At 39.0% G+C, this 21,703-nt stretch overlaps 2 protein-coding genes across 2 annotated transcripts in view; one reads left to right on the top strand and one right to left on the bottom strand.

Annotated features, from left to right (window-relative positions):
- Positions 1-21,703, bottom strand: part of LOC139741114 (uncharacterized) — an 87,811-nt gene that overhangs the window by 41,506 nt on the left and 24,602 nt on the right. The window lies entirely within an intron of this gene.
- Positions 342-4,518, top strand: LOC139741124 (uncharacterized). Its single transcript, XM_071651711.1, has 2 exons — positions 342-920; positions 3,486-4,518. Exons 1-2 carry the CDS (start codon positions 407-409, stop codon positions 3,587-3,589), a joined length of 618 nt encoding a protein of 205 aa, XP_071507812.1. The 5' UTR covers positions 342-406; the 3' UTR covers positions 3,590-4,518.

Here is a 21,703-nt window from a genome sequence, read left to right as displayed (position 1 = left end):
TTGACAATCATTATACCACACCTTTCAATGTGAGTTGATCTTGTGGAAAAGATATCATAGAATATAGTTTAGATAAGATGTACTTTTTGGAGAATAGATTGAATGCTTGTACATAGAATATATATCACAGTGCCAGTGAGGTGTTTGATTTTACTCGTAAGCATTTGATTGATGATTTGCTTATTTTTCAGCAGCTGTGCAGCTTTCAACACAGACAACACTGCAGCCCAGCTCTTCTCCTACTGAACCTGATGTACCTCAAGACTCCAATGCTACCTATGTGGATCTGATGACAAGCACTTCAAGCACGGGTGGTTCCACAGAGACTGGGCCCGGTGAGCTCCCTGGGTGGGTGTACTTCGCCCTCCTAGCGGCTCTAATTATTTTCAGCATTTTCCTCTGGAACATGCTTAAAAAATGCAGATGTGATCAGAAACGGGGACCAGTTGTACGTGAAAACGATATGGCGGGGCAGAGAGACATAGAAATGAACAATTTGGGGCATGCGCGGGGTACCCCACCACCCGATGCAGCGGAACCTCTTCTACCCGACGAGCCGTCCCAGCCTGAATCCAGCCAAAGTGATGGGAGCAGGAGTTTGTCGTCAGAGCCAGGTGAGGATCCAACCCAACCCCTTCGTGGACCCCTCAGTGTGCCCCAAGACAGCGCCTATGAGACGGCAGCTGCTCCACATGATGACACTGTTGCTGTCAGCGTGGCCCAAGTGAGCACTGATGGCCGTGATCCCAATACTGAGACAGCCACCCCGGCAGGCAGTCTCACCGTTGACATCCACGCTCCTCCAGTGCAGCGGGAACTGCGCCTAGGAGCGGAGCCATTCCATGAGCGAGGAGAACCATTCATGGATGCAGCGCCATCTATGCATGAACCAACGACTCCTATTGGTCAGACCGTTCAAGGTAAGCTGCATGAGATTCTATATGGAGACCAAATCTTCTCCAGGTCCTCCTCACTTCCATTGTCATGATTTATTTTACCGATGTAAATGCATCTCCTCTGCGAGATACAACCTGCATCGTACACAGTCAAACCAGCTTTTATTTGCCTTTTTTTCACTATCTTGGATTTATAAAGCAGCTGTAAGTGCAAAATCTTAGTAATCAAAGATGTTTTACAAGAATATCATTCAATTTGCTTTGGTTTTGTGTGTGTGTGTGTGTGTGTGTGTATGTCACATGTGTGTGTGTAAAGATTTTGGATTATTCTCTTGGATTATCATCTTGGATTATTCTTGTAAAATATTCACCCATCATGGGAATATCAAGTGAGGGAAATGCTCATAAAAATGTGAACCCTTTACCTCCGATATGAGGCAGTCTCCCATACATGTAGAGATAGTGCATGTTACAACTGTACAAGTATCTCTTCCCCAAGTGTATCAGGATTAAGATCAGACTGAGCTTTACTACATGTACTGAAGTCTACATGTACCAAAGTCACTTGGCATGATACCAATGTTGTTAAAGGGAATGGCTAGTAACTGATCAGTGGGAATCAGTGGGAATGCTGGGGGATGATTGTTCCAATCCTTGTGGGATTCATTGAAGAGTACATTATATTATATCTATTGTTGTGTGAAAATTGTTTGCTTCAGAATGGTCTCATAGTCAAGCAACATGCAGTTTAATGTTTCCAGGGTACAGCTGTAGCATGCCTGTACAGTAAACTGCACATTACTTGAATATGAGACCGTTCTGAAGCAAATATTTTTGTAACTAATATTTCTGGTGCCACTTCCGGGTTTCGTTTCATTGTTTTTATGCCTCCGCCACGAAGTGGTGCCAGACGCATTATGTGTTCGGGTTGTCCGTCCGTCCGTCCGTCTGTCCGTCCGTCCGTGCTCACGAGAGTATGCTTGTGTGGCTAGGAGAACAATAGTGCACAATAGATGGCCTTTATTCCGTCAGGCTTGTGTGGCTAAAATTTTTGCTTGTGTGTCTATTTTAACAAAAGGGAGAACAAAGGGGTAGACACACAAGTATATCACCGTGAGGACTTCCGTCCTTCCGTCCTTCCGTCCGTAATGAATTTTGTGGACAGCGTAACTAAAAAACCTTTTGAGGTATCCTCATGAAACTTGGCATGTATGTGTATTAGGGGGTGAAGTTGTGCCTATCAACTTTTTGGTGCACACGCTCAAGGTCAAAGGTCAAAAGGTCAAGTTCAAATATGTAAAATTTCACTATTTCCACCATATCTATGCAATGCCTGAAGATATTTTCTTGAAACTTAGTGTATACATGTATTACCTAATTAAGATTCTCTGGTGAAAGTTTGGGGTCATGAGGTCAAAGGTCAAAAGGTCAAGTAAAAATATTAAAACTTCACTTTTTTCTCCGTATCTTGGAAATTGTTCAAGGTATCTTCATGGAACATAGTATATATGTATATGTACATGTACTGACTGGCAGTGATTATCCAGAGAATTTAGGGTTCATTGGTCAAAGGTCAGGGGTCAAAGCTCAAGGGCAACACTTCAAAATTTTACTATTTCCCTCATGTTTATGCAATGCTAGCAGGATTTTTTTTTTTTTTTTTTACACTTGGTGTATGCATGTATAACTTAATAGAGATTCTCTGGAAGCTTTTTTTTCCTTTCTTTTGTTTGCCTCAAAGGTCAAAAGGTCAAAGATCAAAGGAAAGTGCTGAACTAACTTTTTCCTCCATATCTCAGAAGTGGCTTGCAAGTTATCTTGAAACTTACTACATATTTATGCATGTTGTGCCTGACAGTGATTATCCTATGAATTTTAGGGTCAAAGGCCAGATGAAACTGGTAACAATGAACTTTTCAATACAGAAATCGCACTTTTTCTCCATACTTTGAAAATTTCTCAATGCATTAATCTTATGAGTTGGTCAAAGTCAAGTTAAAGTCCTTAAATCCCCAAATACATGCTCTCCTATTCCTCCAATTAAACCTAGGTCAAGGAAGGTGAACATTCAACACATTTGTGACAAACTCATTTTACTATTTCGCCAATTTTGTGAACATGTAATCACACATTGTCTACATTAGGATGTACTATAGACCTATTAGGAGAATCATGCATTATGGCGGAGGCATACCAGTCGCCTTAGCGACATTTCTAGTTCTTTTCTTTTGTTTTTTAAAGAAAAATAAAGGGGGGCGTGCGCCGGTTGCGCCCCCCTCTGGATCCGCCACTGCTAGCCATCCCCTCTAATACCCACAAATCCATGAGCAGGTTAATTGTTTTTATTGTTTGCTACATCCCCAAGCTGTCCATTCTTTTTTTTACTCATATAATCCCTTTGTCTCATGTTTTGCTTTAAATACAGTTTCTGATTTTAAATATGAAATGGGTGATCAAGTGGTAGGCATTTTTAATGTAAGAAAAAAAAAAGAAGTGATTAGTGAGTGGAAGTGCATTCATGACAGTGAAATGTCATGCAAGAATTTCAGCTCTGATGAGACATTGTGTTTTATTTTGTTTTATCCTCAGATGGAACTTTAGGTGGCCATGAGCTCGCGATGAGTGCATCCAGCCCCTTAGATTCTTTCATGAATGGGCATGGGTTGTCTTATCACCAAGGGCTCATAAAGTGATAGTCAATGATCACCTTCTGGATCCATGTCCATCCATCAATTCTTGTTGGTGTCGTGGTAACTTCCAGACGGTGTATTACACTTCAATACTCGGGAGCAGCGTGCTGCCCTGACAGTCAGGAGCAAGAAGCTGCTACTGTCCTGGACGTATCTTGCAGGGCGCCATGGAGACGGGACGTTGGTGGAAGCAGAATGGTGATGCTCCGGCAGGCATGCAGCAGGTGCAGCGTGGGCCCTGCTTCCTAATCATTGTAGCCATAGTGATACCATGGGAACAAACTTTCCATGCCCATGAAATCTGCAAACAATTCAGCACACACTTCTACGTATGGAAGAAAATGCTGAAAAACTATCTTTTTCCTCTGTTGTGTGATTTGATGTATTTCATTTTAAGTACATGGTGCGTTTGGCTTAATAGCATTTTTGTAAGCTGTGCGATCTGATGCATACTAGATGTAATATTTTGGATTATTTTGACAAGAAAAATATTATACAGGTATTGTCTCAAAATGTTACTCTTGGTGGTTGGGAATACATATCTATGTGTGTGTGGGTTGTGGTTTTGTTAGGAGTGTGAAAAAGCTTGACAGGCTTGTGAGCTTCTACAAAGATTCCTGAGAAGTGAGACTTCTATTCATCTGAAATGGGATCCATGATCACTACACATTCCCCTGTCCTCCAGTACTTCTTTTCAACTGTGTACTTAACAGCAACAGGTCACAATACTGAGTAGTCTACATGTAGACTGATGTGTCAGACAGCAATAGAGTTTCAGGCTTGCGCACTGTATTTTGAATAATACAGCTTTGGTTTGTGTGTGTCGAAGGATTTTTTTTTTCTATTTCTTCTTTGAAGTTATGTTGCAATGCATTTTTAATAGAGTGTACATACATGTACATGTACAGTATTTGGAGGATAGCACTATGCCTATGGAGTTTTAAAGCAAACCAAAGTTAATCCAAAGTTTTTGTGAACATGTGACAGTTTTTTACTGAATTGTGTCATTTTATTGGATTTCGTTTTCTTTTCTGTCATGATAATTTTTTTTTTTTGGGGGGGGGGGGTGGTGATGGTTTATGTTGGATGCTGTAATTATTGCAATGACTTGTTGTTTTTGTTTTTTTTTTCCACCATGACTTGTGTTTTCTTTGCCTGTGCATGTTTGTTTGTGTATATGTATGGCACTATTCATACAGTATGGCTGTGGTTGAATGCGTATTCACACATTACCCAGGGCTGCAGTGGTTACACATAAAAGTTGATTTCCAGTATGAATCCATTTCTCCCAAATCACATTGTGAAATGCTGCTGTGTTCATAGATCAACTTGTCAAAAGTATCAAGTAGAATCATCTTGGAAAACTACAGTCGTATTACATGCACACGGTATAATGTGTCCACATTCACACTAGCTTCACACTGTTCATGTGGATATACATACATGTATGTACTGGTAGACACTGAGTGCAAACTGTTTGTATGTAAACGCTCTCTACATGTACACACTTGATATGTTGTGAATGGGCTCTGAAGTGGCTGTGTTAAAGGCGCATAGTCCCGGTGGATGAGAGGGTGCTGTTGGATGATACTGCCGATTGCCGTTAGCATGATACGAAGATTGCCGAAGTTGAGCTGTCATTAAGAGTGAAGCGCATAGGTGTTGCTACAGCTGTAGGTAACATTGCCTTCGTTGTCTTCTCTGCACATCATGCAGTCTGTAGTGATGTCAGGAAGCATGCTTATTTGCTTCTTAGAATGACATCACAACAGAAGTTTGCTAACGCTGCCAAATGGGTCAAAGCATAAGCACTAAAGAGGAGTCGATAGTGTAGGTCTCTATAGGAAACTTGCGCCGTGCGCATGCATATGCATGTAACTAAACCACTGGGACTATGTGCCTTTAAGAAAGCTGGAGGTACAGTTGTTCTTATCATGAGCCATTGTTTATTGTCTTTTTTTAAAGTATTCCAGAGTTCATTTGGTCATGACCAGTGAGTGACATTTATTTATAGATAGATACATGTATTCTCCAAGGTGTTTATAGTGCACTTTTACACAATTAGTGTGCCGAAACAAAAACCAATTTTGAAAAAAAAAATAAACAAACAAACTATAATAGCAAGCATGGGCACAACAGATCAGAGGATAGCTAGGAGTTACAAATGTACATTGTAGCATGCATGACTTTTTTGTTGTTTTGTGCATTCTGTTTTGTTATTTTGCTTTTCTGAAGAATTCTGTTCTCTCCATAGACGCATGTGGAAGGGCAAATATGTAACATGAGGTGTTGAATACAAGAACATGCAGGTAACATGTGATCATAGTATGGGGAATCACATGACCCATGGAGGAGATGATCACGTGACCAGTCAGTGGCAAAAAGAGCTGGCCCCAAGCCAAGTAACCAATAAAGTTGGCTTCAAGCTAAAGTAGCCGCTTAACTGATTTTTAGTCTGGACTGTGTTTACACTTGAATTGGGTCAGCTTTCTCATAATACAAGTAATGTGTAACAGAATTCTTGTCATGTGTTCAAAAAGTGCAGAGATTATTTCTGTGTCATGTTATATTGTATACTTTGTCACCGAAGACATTGATAGAGTTGGGAAATTGAACCACATTTTTGTCCTTTTGTGACCTTTTGATTCGCTCAGTGTGTCCATGTGTATTATGTAGTACATAGATCTGTTTTAAGTAATTAGTAAATGTAGTTTGTTACATAAGTTGTGATTCATGTACTTGTATTACACCATTTCTGGCAGTACATGTAGTGTAAAACTTTGAGGGCATGAGCTTGAGCATCTACTTGCTAAAACATACTTGCACAAGTGTTTGTTTTTATATGGTTCATTTGTAACTATCCTCTATATGTTTTATGTCATGAACATCATGGAACGAACATTGAAAGATATAAGAAGTGATTTTGTATGATATTTTTCCTCATTTAGTTCTCTTATTATACAGGATAAGTCTGCACTAGCTCTCTGTCTATAGTGTTCTTACATGTAGTTGAGATTTATAACTAGTTGGTGTCTGGAACAGCTCAACATAATGATAATATAAATGAGCCAATTAAAGTGTTTGATTTTTTTTCATTGAAAAATTGAACTGACTTGAAATATTTGGCTTGTCACTTTTTCACACATGTATATGACATTGTCTATGTTTATGTGTTGTATTCAGTACACAGATATTTCCCTGTTACCTACTCCACATTAACAGGCTGCATGAATAAAAGTGATCTTAACATATATCATAAGATGTCAGATGCTGTTGTATATCTTTTTCCTCATTTAGCAAACAGTTTGCTCTTAATTCTGGAAAGAAGAGTTTGTTCGCAAAAACCGATAAGTCCATATTTGCCAAATGGAGATATTTGCGATTAAAGGTCAAGAAAAATGAAGAGAATAATAAGAACATTTTTGCTTCTTTTTGACCATAACTTCAAAAATGTACCTTATTATGTAGTGGCCAATATATCACTGAAAAGGTATTATTTTGTACTTTATGACAGAGACCGTACTTCAAAATCTTAAAAAATGGACTTATCGGTTTTTGCGAACAAACTCTTCATATATTTTAGGCTAGTAATGTCAAACAAGATGGGAGTTTCCTCTCTCTCCCTCTCTCGTTCTCTCTCAATATAGTTTTGCACCCGAGACTTTCACTTATGTTTCGAAGAAATGCAGGACTTTGGAAGAGAATTTGGGTGTCAGAGGAGACCCTTAGATCTTTGTTCAAAGGCCTGATGAGACCAATCTTTGAATAAGTTACAGGTGTATGGTGCAGTATAGTCACATCACAGACTAGTTTAACAGAGAAAGATATTATAGAGGAAGGCCTACAAGGACATAGATGATTCAAAGGTTTAGTGAGAGTGTCCTTTAAAGGCATTGTTCACCACTTTGCAGATGAAACAAAACAAAAAAATGTTAGTGCTTCAAAATAGTTCTTAAGTGTGAGTTAAGGGAAGAAACAACCGTGGTAAAAATGTTAATCGTATTACCAGTGTTATACAAAAAATAATGTGAACAATAGTTATGACAAAATTGCTTCCAGAATAAACCCTGTTTATTTTGATATGACAGTTATTGTTTTACTGAGAAAAATTGTGACATATTTTTTTTCAAAATGTTTATATGGTAGGATGCTTTGTCAAACAACTGACCTACATATCTTAACATGATCTGTATTTTGAAGACTTTGTATATGTGAACAGGCTTGATGACACAAACCATTCCAGTTTTCCGCAAGCGAATTATTGAGATAGAAAAAAAAATAGATTTCACTTGTTGAAGCTTGACCAAAGTACTCTTGATTAAAAGTCAGTAATTCACTTGATAATAATTGGTCGGACAATGCAAGTTTTGTTTATGGGTATGACTGAGTATACTTGACTATGCAAGTTGATCTGCCGAATATATACATGTGAGGTCCTACCAAAACAATTTTTTCTTCTTTCTTATAGTAATAATAATAATAATAATAATGATAAAGGACATTTATATTGCGCAGCTACTAATAATGATAATATACTGTACAGCACTTTACAAAATGACATGCATACAAGAAATTCAAACAGAAAATACATTACTTCAAGAGAAGACTTTTTAACCTGGCCTTAAACTCATTAATTGTAACTGCTTGTCTTACAAACAAAGGGAGATTATTCCATAATTTTGGTGCAGCGTACAAAAATGCCCTGTCACCAAGAGTAACTTTTGATTTCCCAGATGGATATTTCAATAATGTTTGATCCCGTGAATTTCGAAGATGATAAAATATTTGAAATGATGTTTTTAACTCTACAAGTTCCTGTATGTACACTGGTGCTGTACCATGAATAGCTCTATATACAATTAGCAGAGTTTGAAAAATGATTCTCTGCTTTACAGGCAACCAATCTTTCTAGTCTTAGGGAGCAGAACTTAGAGCAACAATGTACAATCCCTGGATCGATGAACATGCATGGCCCTACATCACATAGAGTACAATGTAAAATGAAATAACATTAAATAATAAAGTAAACATGTTTTTTTTTCCTGATTTGCATTAAACAAAAAAAAAAAACATTAGAAATACAGTTTACTCCTGTGCTCATGTGTTTGAATAGTTTGAAAAGAAACGGAAATTGCATTGATATATATTTATGTTTGTTATAATTATATATATATATATACATGTATATATATATATATATATATATATATATAGATTATAAATAACCAGTGAAAATGCAATTGATCGGTATAATCACTGTTAAGTGTTGTTGAATATACAGAAAGTGAACAATAGTATATTGATACCTCTGTTTCAAAAATAAACCGTCTACTGTTGAGGTTTTGGGGGGGGGGGGAATAGTGATATCTACTTATATTTTAGGTTGTATTGCACAATTTTTATATGGCAGGATATTTTGTGATACGACTGACCTACACAAATTCATCAAATGTGATATCTTAGAAATTTGTTTGTTTGTTTTTTAACCACTGCTTTCAATAGTAAACAATACCTTTAATACTACGCTCTCTATTCTGGGACTCCATCCAAGCAGGGATCCTACGTGGACCGCTGCTGAACACGTTATTCTCAAAGTCAAACTTGATTGCGCAATTATATCTTGGAGGGGAATCCCCTATCATGACCTTTGGAACCTCACTCACATTCCATCCATCCCCATTCAATGTTTGTCGTCACGCCACGTAGCGACGCTTCGCGCGGCGTCCTCCTCCCGATCTTAGTCTGGTTTCCAGACCCTTTGCCGACTGGACTCCGCGGCGACGAAGTTGCCGCCTTACAAAACCAACTTAACTATACTAGTTTTCTACGTTGATGGCGTCAATATCCTGAATAACGGAATAGTATGGGCAGAGGGTCTGGAAGTCTTATCCCGACCTCCACCCCCATCCCCCTCCCCCCCCCCCCCCCCCCACCCACACACACACACAAGAAAAGAGGGTGGAGAAGAAGAAGAAGAATATAATTATGATAGGCCCTATATATTTCGGTGTATTCCCACTTCGGTTGATAGACAAGTCGCAACCCACATGGTCCAATTCCATTTCGTCTACAACCAGTTCGCCTAGTGACCATCATATTGCCACTTAGCCTCATTACCATTAAAAAAGAAATTGGAATCATTGGCAATTAGACCATTTTGGTCATTAGACGAAACGATGATTAGCCAAACTGTGCATTGGACCACCTAAGTGAGGATTGAATACACACACACACACACACGCACACACACACACACACACACACACACACAATGGAAATTAAATGAAATTGATAGTACAACTGCAGACCAAAATGAGTTTAGTCGCAGTGGTGTTAGACGAGCTGGAAAAGTAGATCGTCTGATATTAAAGGGATCGTATAGTTTTGGTTGAGACCTAATTTTAGGTTTCTAACATATTTGGTGACACAATGAGAAACCTCTCATGAAATATGAAAGAGCATGTAATTCCATGAGGAATTCAACGTTTATTCGATGAGAATTGGTTTTGAAATGGCTGAGATATGCAAAAAAAGAGCGATTCTAATAAAGTGTGGGACCCACACTTTATTAAGATCGCTTTGTTTTACTTTGTTTTTGGGTGTTTCAGTCATTCCAAACCAGATTTTCATCAAATAAACTTTGAATTCCTCTTAAGATGGTATGCTCTGTACTATGTATATCATAAGTGTTTTCTTGGTATCTCGCAAAAAGTTAAAAGCCCAATTCTCATCTCCACCAATATTGTAACATCCCTTTAAACCAAGTGTCGATAAACCGAAAAAAAAAAATGTATCTGACTGATGCATGACCTCGGAATTGGGAGTCAAATGGAATTCGGAACTCGCACTATTGTGACGTCAATTCTTGCGCAATGTAAAAAAATAATAATAATAATAAATAGGAGTATAAAATGCTAAAGATGATTTTCCTTCATTTTACCCAAGGCCATCATTCGGTCTTTAGGTCACAGGTTTCAAAATGCAATCCCAACTATGTGTCTGTGATTTCTAAATTAACTCGAAAACTAGAAAAATGTCGAGAAATATTCTAAGAGTATCATAATGGTAGAAGTTTCATCAAATAAATCTTACGAATAAACACGATCAAAGGATTTCCAAATGTGACATGTTTTCATTGAACCAATAATTGTTCAAAATTGCACGGACTCGCAGACAATGATGTAATTAGCTAAAAAGCTCACCACCTGGTGATACATTGCTCAATATTCAGATGATTTAGCGACAACCTTTTTATACTACGCCTTCGTTTCTAGGTTATAACACAATTGCAAAATAGTTTAATCCGTGGGAGAGACAACTTTTTCTCCATGTTTTTACGTCAGTTTCTCCATGTTTTGTGTCAGTTCACCGGGACACTTGTGAGGTAATGACATCATCAACTTTGCCAATTTGAGGATGTGGTTACAATTAAATCAGATTATCACTGATTTGTGAAAACATATTTTTGAAATTTGAAACGTCATTATCTTAAAATTAGACTTTTTCATAAATATCTATACTTGTCGGATTTTGTTGTGTAATACAAAGTTATTAGTTAAGCTCAATATTATTCTTGATTATGACAGGCCTAAATACTCAATACTGCAATGCTATCAAGGCTCAACATGAGCATTGTGTGGAATTGCCCTTAAACTATTCATGTGCCAATAACATGTTCAAATTTTACACACAAACCTATGGACATGAAATTGAGGTGGCGCACAGAGGGTTAAAAGAAACCAAAACCAAATAGAAATGTGGATTGAGTGAAAGCAAACACATTAGTAGCACACATTAGTGAGAGTTTGAGGAAAATCGGACGATCGATGCAAAAGTTATGATTTTTTTAAAATTTTGGTGTTGGAACCGGTGGATGAGGAGACTAATAGAGGTGATGTCAAGTGTGGAGAACAATAATCATGAAGAAAATATAAAGGGAATTCCAGAAAAAAAAAAAATCAATTTTCTAGCATAATTAAAGAGCACTTGACTAACCGTTTTCAAAAAGCAGGGGGAATGATTGCTACTCTTAACATGTGTCAGTATCAAGTTGATGGAATGTTCAATTTTCATGAAAAATGAAGGTAAACCATACATGACCTGATAAAAACTGAGTAAGTTTAGTTGATGATGTTTAAACTCTCTCTCTCTTTCTTTCTCCAAATAATAATAGTAATAATAATATTGGTGATAATAATAGTACTAATAATCATCATCATCATCATCATCATCACCATAATCATAATACAATAATATAATCTTTTCAGTTCAGTTCAGTTCAGTTTTTATTTCTGCATTTCAAAATCAATACAAATCAACAAAATGCTTACATAGTCATTTACAGAGCTAATATTCGTAACGTTTGGATCATACATACATTTTTTTTTCAAGAACGAATATTATATATAAAAGGAAGCAATAAGAAATGATAAAAATGAAATGCAGGGGACCATCATCATAAGCTATTGAAAGCTTGACGAGGAAGATGGCCCCAGGTAAAGAGATACATAAAGAAAATCTTGCCACTCACTGAGTGGCAAGGTAGCCATGATTCATGTTTTTGATTTGTTTGTTGTTGAACAGAAATTTGACCCATCATTTCATTGCTTCGTACAAAAACAGGAAGATCGGCAAAACAGAACACTAAGATCTTTTAGACAAAAAAAAAAAAAAATCAGACACACACACACACACACACACACACAAAGTTATGAGCTGAACTACTCAGTAGTACAGAGAGCAAGGCAAGTCGGTAATTCTGTGTAGGTGTTATGTAGGTGCGACCTGTTTTGAAAACAAAAAATTTCATTATTTTATACTTTTCATAATTATTACTCATGTATATATTTAGGCGCAGGCAAAACTTATATCAGCCGAGGACACGTGCAACAACAACAAAATCATACTGTTTTATCCCGAGCTGAGGAGGACATGAATAAAACATACCTGGCATTCCAGACTCTTATCTTATACCAAGAGAATCAGATCTGAAGAAAAATTCTATGAACAGACCGAATTAAGAGCTGCTTAGCACTTGTATCACACAGTTGCCTAATTGCTTTACAATTCATAAAACTTGCCATTTCCATGTGATTTCATAACATGTTCGGGTGTGTCCAAATTTTTCACTGATCTACGCCTCTGCCCCCCCCCCCCCCGTTTTCCTTTATAAAGGAATGTACTATCAGGACGGAATTTCACTTTGATTTGAAGTGTGTTAAGACGTATATAGATGAAGAAAGCATGAGCCCTTTTTTGAGTTGTGAAACCGTTGTGTTCCTTTAAAGGCACCACTGAGGAAAGCTTGAGAAGAAAAGTCACCCTCTGAGAATTTTACGTCTGGAGTGAAAGGCCGCTTCACGGGAAGAGATGTGAGATGCCACATTGCTTCCCCCACCTTCCTATAAATGATATATCCTGGTTCAATGCCAAGTTTCTCACAAAGCAACCTGGCCATTGACTTCCCTGCTTGATCTAAATGCATTGTATAGGCGTTTGAGCGAACATAAAAGTGCGTCAGGCTAAAATAGCCACCACCTGATCACTTCGTTCACGTCGTCTACTTTACCCCCCCCCCCCCCCCACTCTTTACTCTCACGAGTGATGGAAAATCACCAATTACGAGGGTGATGTCATAATACAACATGATTGTGTTTGTCATTCTACCAGTAGACCAGTCTCGCCACATTACAAAATTATATCAGGTGCCCTAAGAATGCAATCACTCGATGTCTTTGTAGTCAAAGTACTGATTGGATGCTGACCTCCAGACTGGAAGATGAATCCAAGCGATTGGGGGGGGGGGGGGGGGGGGGGGGGTGATATTGTGATGATACATCACTGACAATAACAATAATGATTATAACGGTAATGTCTATAATCAATAATGGTAATTACAACAGCACTAAGAATATTAATGATAATTTACAGCAATAATGGCAGTGAGAATTCGCAATAATAATACTACTGCTGCTACTGCTGCTACCTTATCAATGGCATTATTCATTATTAAAATTATCAATAAATACATATAGGCCTATATTGACAGCCTTGAATTCAACCGATTTGTGATATCCTTACATAAATCGCATTTCAAGGCATTCCGTCGGAACTCTAAAATGTAGCTTGTTACGTATCACATTATAGTATTTCTATTCAGTTTTTAATAGCCGTGTAATGATGACAGATGATAAAATGACAGCAACAAGAAAAAGAAAGCTCAGCCAAGGACAGGTAGTAAGCTTTCTTCCAAACAGACAGTATGGAATCGGGTAAACAAAACAAGGAAATGAAGGAAATGAAAAACGACCCTGGCCTGTGGATAGCCCAGAAATATTACGTGATAGTTTTGACGTTTGTACCCCCAACATCAAAACTCTAAAATGGATCTTGTTTTGAACAACATTAGTATTTCTATTCAATTCTTAGCAGTGTATATGTGACCGTGCACCTCAAAACGAACATAAAGTCGCACACACTAATTTTGCGTGAGGACTGAAAATAAGTGAAATGGATCAACCTAGCCGAACTTGACTTTTTCATATTTTCGGAAAAAGCGGGTCTTCTTTTACATTATGCTAAAATTTGGTATCATAAAACGGGCAGAAAAGTGTGTTTTTTAGCAGTTTATCTTGAACATTTTTGGTAGAATAGTGTGATTAGGTGTGTCTTTAGAATGCCTTTTTCATTTCTGAAAAACCTTGTCCACACTCTTCACTTTCAACTCTAATAACTTTTGAAAGGATAGTGCTACTGCTTTGAAAGTTGGCATTAATTATGGACAGAATATGTCAATAAGGCATGCTCAATTTCAGTTTAATCTGATAATCCCTTCATTGTTGTTACTCTGGTGGTTTACTTCCTGTTTTTTGTCCCATTCATCGCACAGCCAGCACGGTTTGGCAAAGATTAAGCGCTTGAATAGACACTGTACTTCAGAGCCTCTTTTCTCAGTTTACTCTTTTCCTGAGTTTGCGCTTTCTTTCCAATATTTAGATAGGTTAGGAGAGTCCATTTGATTTGAGTTATACATCATTTTAAAGCTTAAAGTCTGCTCTTTCAGAATATGGTCTTAACTAAAAATTTATGTCTGGCGACTTTTTGTTTGTTTTGAGGTGCAGGGTCACATATGGTAGATGCTACGATGAAAACAAACAAAAAGAAAAAGATAGCTCAGTCAAGGGCAGGCAGCAAGCTTTCTTCCAAAGAGACTGTATGGAATCGGGTAAACAAAACAAGGAAATGAAGCAAATGAAAAACGACCCGGCTTATGGCCTGTGGATAGCCCAGAAATATTACATGATAGTTTTGACGTTTGTACCCCCAACATCAAAACTCTTAAATGGATCTTGTTTTGAACAACATTAGTACTTCTATTCAATTGTTATAGCAGTGTATTATATGGTAGATGCTACGATGAAAACAAACAAAAAGAAAAAGATAGCTCAATCAAGGGCAAGCAGCAAGCTTTCTTCGAAAGAGACTGTATGGGATCGGGTAAACAAAAAGAAATATCGCATGACAGTTTTCACGATGGAAAAATGGATGGATGTTTTCACGCTTTCCTCGAAAGTGCTCATGAAATGCCCAAACCAAACAAGGAAATGAAGGGGAAAAAACAACTCTGGCTATAACAATCACATAGCCCAGAAAAATCACATGATAGTGGTGATGTTGCTCTCCACCCCCCCCCCCCCCCGTCCTATTCAGGACGTCGAGAAAAATCGAGGGAAAGAGTTGTTACATTATTATTTTTTTTTTTCGTTTAGGCCCGAGGAGGTTGATGACTTGTTAGACCATTAACTAAAGACATAACAAATAACAATTCAGTAAATTCCTATACAAGCAAACACACACACACACACACACACGCACACACACACACACACACACACACACACACACACACACACAATCAGAAGCGTTGCCATCGATCGCCTCGTCCGACTTGCATTGTGTCTGCCAGCAACCATAAGCACAGCCGTTTAATCAAACTCTGTTTTCTTAAAACATTTTTATATAACAATTCTGTATATTTCATGATTATGTTGGCTTACTATTAAAAAAAAATGTAATCGAAGAAAGGAAGTGGTCAATTACACAAGCGTATAAAAGGAATTAAAATTTGATAGAGATAGATAAAACAGTGCATGGCTGTATTTATAATTTCCACTCGTCCTCGTCCAACAATTTATTTTTTCTTTCAATCACTATAGGCGGGGGAAGGGGGAAGGGGAATAGAAGGGGGAAGAAGGAGACGATCTGTCATCAGTCATGTTTGTGAATATCAGATGCACAGTGTTGAACCCTGACACAGCTCCAAGGTAGAACCAGGGAGGGGGAAGAGAAATAAATTTCATTGTCTGTCTGTTTGTATTAACTTTGTTCATGTACTTGTAGCCATATAAAGGGGAGTTATACCCGCGCTTCCTCACAAATCACATGACTCGTTAATGGGTTGGGTTTAGTGTGTGTGTGTGGGGGGGGGGGGTGTTTTTTTGTTTTGTGTGGTTTTTCTTCTTTTGTTCGAAATTATTTTATTTTTCTTTGAAGATATCTGAGCAACATGCAGATTGCCAAATACTTCTGGGAATTACAATGGAAGTGAAACTATATATAGCTACTTGATCTGGTTGGTGGCTAGCTCTTATTCTGTATTTCGTAATATACACAATGTTCTGATCCTATACTCTAATACTCGAAGTTGTTGTTGTTGTCGCGGCCTTATGTATTTCCTGTTTTATTTCGGCGTTGCTGGTTTCTCTATCTCCTCCCGAGCCGTCGGCTCCGGGCAGTTGCGACCGGTGCCGTCGGCCGCAGGAGAGTATCCTACATCGAATGGCGCGGGTTTCGTCCCCTCTCCGCCTCCGTGTCGACGTCGAGGACGAAAAAGAAAAATTAATTAGCTACATGCATAATGCATTTTTGTGCGTGACGAAAGAGCCGAGCGTTTCAATATTCACGAAACCTGCGCTGGCCTCCTGCTTTCTCGATCTTCCATCTTTTAGCTTGCAGAGATACTGGGGGATACTAAAGATGATGGTGCAGCGAAATCTCTGACATCTTCCGGCGGACGCGCACGCACACACACAATGTACCTCGCAGAACTCTATACACACTCTACACTGTGTGTATATAGTTCTGTGATGTACCTTTGCCTCCGCCTGTTACGTGTACTGAATGTATTGACGATGGTTACACGAATCTGTGTGTGCGTGATATGGACTACAAGGGCATTTACGTACAGTTCGCCATTATTGGCGTCCCCAAATGAAAACAACAAACGTTGGTTATGTAATTGTATTTTGCACAACTGCAGAATACTATATGCAGCTCAGGTACGTCATTTAGTTTGCTCGCCGTTTGCTCTCAAGTCCGGTGTCATTGTACGCAAACTGTTAGGAGGACGCGGCTAAATATATTGGCCGATCGTACCCTTATCAGATTACACGCGCAGCTGTGTCCATTCGTTTACTGCAGAGCTGCTGTAATCATACATATTCATAAGATGAGCGGACGTAGAGGAAAACCTCGCTTTGCCGACCGCCTATTTTTAAAATTGCAAGTGGAAATAGAATGTGTGGTTCTATGGTCTATCAAACCAAGTTTTGGTGACAAAAAAAAAGAGGGAGCAAATGAAGACGAATGCAGTGATGTATATATTCTTCTTTCTTCCATAACATGGGAAAAATATTAAAGAAAAAAAATACGAGGTCGTGAGAACCTACTCACACGGGTGCCTATTAAACCTGATGACTATGATCTCCCCTCCCCAAATAATAACAATGATGATAATAATGATAATAATAATAATAATAATAATAATGATAAGGATAATGATAATAATGATATAATAATAACAATAATAGGAGCAATAATTGTAGGCCTAATATTAATTATGATAATGTACAATCTGAAGCAGATGTAGTTCTATATTAATATGATATATCAAGCCAAGTTTTGGTGATTAAAAACAAAAAGGAGGGAGCAAAATTATGAAGATATATCTTATTTTTCTCTCATAACGTGGGGAAAAGAAACATGAAAAAAAAAAAACCACAAAACAAACCGAGGCCTTGAGACCAGCCGTGGATTCCCGCGGGTGCCCGCGTGGATGCAAGAGCAGGGGGTAATCAAAGTCATAGTGTTAATATCTTCCCGTTTCGACGGGAACAACCTGTGGGCAGAACTTTCGGGGAATCTCATTTACGTTTTTGGTAATTTTTCCCTGAATGTTTTTGTTTTTTGCCCTGCGGAGGTGGAAATGTGTGTGTGCGTGAGGGGGGGGGGGGGGGGAGGGGTGAGGGGCAACAAGACAACTGTTGGACTTCAACGGGTGCAAATAACCCCTCGAAACTCAAGTTCTATAATAAAAGCAAGTAGTGGCGGGAATGATCCCTACCAATGGACCGGATCGCCTGGCATATACTACAAAAATGTATTATAAAATTTCTGGGAAGGGTGGTCATTTAGAAGACAGCACAATTAACGAAAGAATGAGAAGACTTTTCTTTTTATTTCTTCAATAAAAATGTGCAAAATCGTATTATGAGAAAAAAAAATTAAACCCCTCAGACCCGTGGATTTCCACGGGTGCTGCTAGTTAATCTAATAATGATAGATGGTATCACATATAAAATCATGATAGGGCATATACAAAAATAGGGCATAATATGAAAAAATTGTCACAGTGAGATAATATAATGGCAATGACAATAACTTGAGTTTGCAATTAAAGATTATTAATCTCAATGCAAACACCTCTTGACAAGAACGTAAATTGATAAATCTGCTATGTGTGTGTGTGTGTGTGCGTATGTGTGTGTGTGTGTGTGTGTGTGTGTGTGTTTATGTGCGTGTCTGTGTTGGTGAGGGTGTGTGTGTGCAACGAAAGTTCGATCATGCACGATACCAACGTCTGAGAGATGATTGCGCATTCTCAAATCAGTCATGAAACACCGGGGTGGAAAAGTCTGCCTCTTGATCCATGACCTCCTTGCCGATCGTGACTATGGAACAGAAGCTCCATGGTAACACGGTTTTTATACATTCCCGTACTACCATAAGCGGATCCATAGCCCCCCCCCCCCATTTTTTCTTGAAACAAAAGAAATGGTAAAAGAAAAAACTGAAAGGGGCGCGGGCGCCCCTCCTCCCCCCCCCCCCCCCCTTTACGTGAAGAAACCATCTTTGTTAGCCTATATTGTCAGAGTGGCAGCAGAAAATTACGCTGACGCCTTTTTCTTTTCATTTTTTTTTCTATTTGCTTGTCAGCCGATGAAACCCGTAAGTGGCACCAGAAATATTTGGAGCCTCCTCTTTTTTTGAATTCCTGGACCCGCCCCTGACTACTACCACAAAGGCTGATCATGACACTCGGCCTAATATCAGATGGTCTGCTTCCCAGTTCAACTGCTAAACTCATTTGGTCTGCTATCAATTTCAGCCAATGCCCATTTGGTCTAATCCTCACTTGAATGCCCAGTTTGGCTAATTATCATTTCGTCTAATGACCAAATGGTCTAAATGCAATTTTGTGTCCTTAGATTTGTTTTCCCTCCATGTCTAATGAACTGTGGGTATTAGACGAAATGGGCATAACCCATATGGAAGTAGACGAACTGGTAATGAGGCTATGGATGGCCATTGGACTGAAATGGTTTCAGACGAACCAGGTTTAGACAATGTTGGTTGAGACCATTATTGGCTATATTAGGCGAAGTGGGAGTAGACCACGTGATAGATCCCCGATCGTGATACCATGGAACTGTACTTCCATTCTTAAGTTTACTTGCTACTAGCATGGACCTAACAGAATGAAGGTCCATGCTACTAGTCAGCGTTGACTGATCTTTCTTATCCTATAGCTGGCATACCACACGCTACGCGGCTGCACATTCTAGACCGAACTTCACTGAAAAGAATCGGTCATATAGTCAAACTTCCCTATACGAGTTGCAATGATAAAGACAATGAACGGTGTAGTAGTATTGATCTTGATAATCATCTTTGATAATAACAACGACACATCGTTTTGTCAAAATAGTTATGATTATTTTTATATTCATAAGCTTCTGTACTCTATTGGCAGTTTAGGTCTCAATTGCAAATTGAGTAAATTCCAGCCTTTCGATAATTCTGTAACCGACGTGAAACAGCAAATGTATACTAGCAAAATACGACGTAAATGAAAGAGGGTATATCCATGTATATCGAAGGGCCTATGAAATTGCTATTATGTCATTATACCTTGCGAAACCTTATCAGTAAAGATTATAACGACAGAAGGGCATGGCCCCAAACCGCATAATAAATACAGTATGCGATATTTGACACTTGGTGAGTTTTCGTTCCACATTCGTGAATTTTTGGTGGGACCCACCTTTTATCAGGACCACTCTTGATTTGCTTTTTTTTAATATCTCAGCCATTTCAAAACCATTTTTTATCAATAATATTTGATTGCTCTCAGAATTATGTCCTTTGATAGTTTATTATTATGTCAGGTATTTGTCATTAACTCGCAAAAAAAAAAACAAACCTAGATCCCCATATCTACCGAAATCCCTTTCAAAGGCGAGACACTTTCCAGGCCCGCGAGGAAATGCGCACTTTTATACAGTCAAGATAACCTGGATAGACACAGGAAACTAATCACGTAAGGAAACAATCGCAAGAGAATTTAACCCTTTCCTCGTCAATGAGTCAAACGTTCACAAATTTCACACACAACCCTAAGGACAGGAAACAAACTTTGCATGGCACAGAGCTTGAGCATGTTTTGCATTGCACAACTATTCGCTGTTTGGAGAGCGACGAGAGAAAGAACAGGATTGTCAGATACGTGACACGATTTACATCCGCGTTATGAGAAATAACTTATGTTATCTCCATGTAGTTCTTTAGGCCTGGTAAAGAACAAAGACGAATCATTTGACGTCTGATCTCTCGGACTGATTAGTCTTCTCTTCAGATGGCAAAATTCCTTGAAGTCAGTATCATTTTTTTTTTCACACCATCGACCTCTGCGATCTTCAGTCTCTCTCATCACTATCACTGGCTTCGCCAGCTAACTGTATAGGAGATGGCGGGAGAGTCAGTTATGGGACGGGTTATGGCCATGGTCGCTCGTATCCTAGAATGCCTGTGCTGCTGCAGGCGGTTTAATGCTGGAGGTGATGTGATGGAGATAGGACAGGGCCCTGACACTTTCCAGGAGCCGCCCTGGGAATGGTTGACAATCAAGCCAGAAGATGAGCGTAACCTGGAAATGCCCGAGGTTTGTGCATTCTATCATGAAGCCTTTCGGCTATGGTCACAAACCGTCCCCGGCTAAATACTGGTTAGTGATAAGGTTAGAGTAAAGATTAGGGTTAGGTTTTAGAGTTAAGCCCTTTTTACACTTGTGTTTCTTAACCCCGGACTTTCTCTAACCCAGGACTATCGTTAGTCCCGTACCAATTTTTTTCAGCTTTTTACACTCGCCAATTAGTCCCGTCCGGGGCTAAGGAGAAAACTGACCTTTTTACACTTGTATTTCTTAGCCCCGGACTTTCCAAACCACATGAATATTCATGATTACGCTGTGTACTGTACACGTACACGCACGCACCGGCAGCACTTGATCACCTCGTTTCTGATTGGTCAGTGAGGGTCGGACTTCGTCTCCGTCGCTTAGCCCAGGATTATTTTTTTCGTTCTGTTTACACTCACTTGCTAACTCTGCTATTTTGCAGGGCCAGATAGTACCGGACTATCGGTGGGGCTAGCCCACTTTGTCAAAAACGAGTGTAAACAGAAAGTGGGCTAAGGATAGTCCCGTACCAACGGTGGGGCTAAGCCCCAGCCCCCCCCCCCCCCCACCCCCTAGCCCCCTTTATAGCCCCACCGTTGGTACGGGACTAAGCAAAAATTTACAAGTGTAAAAAGCCGTTTAGAGTTTGAGTTAGGGTTAGGAATAGGGTTAGGATCAGGGGAAGGGTCCGGGGTGATTGCCCAGGGGGCAATTGCCCTTGACCTATTTAGGGCATCGGTCGTTGCCCGCTGAATTAACATTTCAGTCCCTTTTCAGATGTATCAGATACAGCGTATATTAGTAATTATCAAAACCATAATATA

Source organism: Diadema antillarum, unplaced genomic scaffold (genome assembly GCF_040938485.1).
Source record: "Diadema antillarum isolate AM-2024a unplaced genomic scaffold, OU_Dant_1.0 seq00000905_RagTag, whole genome shotgun sequence".
In the NCBI taxonomy this organism is placed as follows: Eukaryota; Metazoa; Echinodermata; class Echinoidea; order Diadematoida; family Diadematidae; genus Diadema; species Diadema antillarum.
The sequence above is the reverse complement of the archived record's forward strand: the minus strand, read 5'-3'. Positions and strand labels throughout refer to the sequence as shown.

What these genes read in the sequence shown, in the direction of transcription:
- LOC139741124 (XM_071651711.1), top strand. Translation starts at nt 407, where the DNA reads ATGCTTAAAAAATGCAGATGTGATCAGAAACGGGGACCAGTTGTACGT. An exon ending in TATTGGTCAGACCGTTCAAG is followed by an intron (nt 921 to 3,485) that starts GTAAGCTGCATG and finishes TTTTATCCTCAG; the next exon opens with ATGGAACTTTAGGTGGCCAT.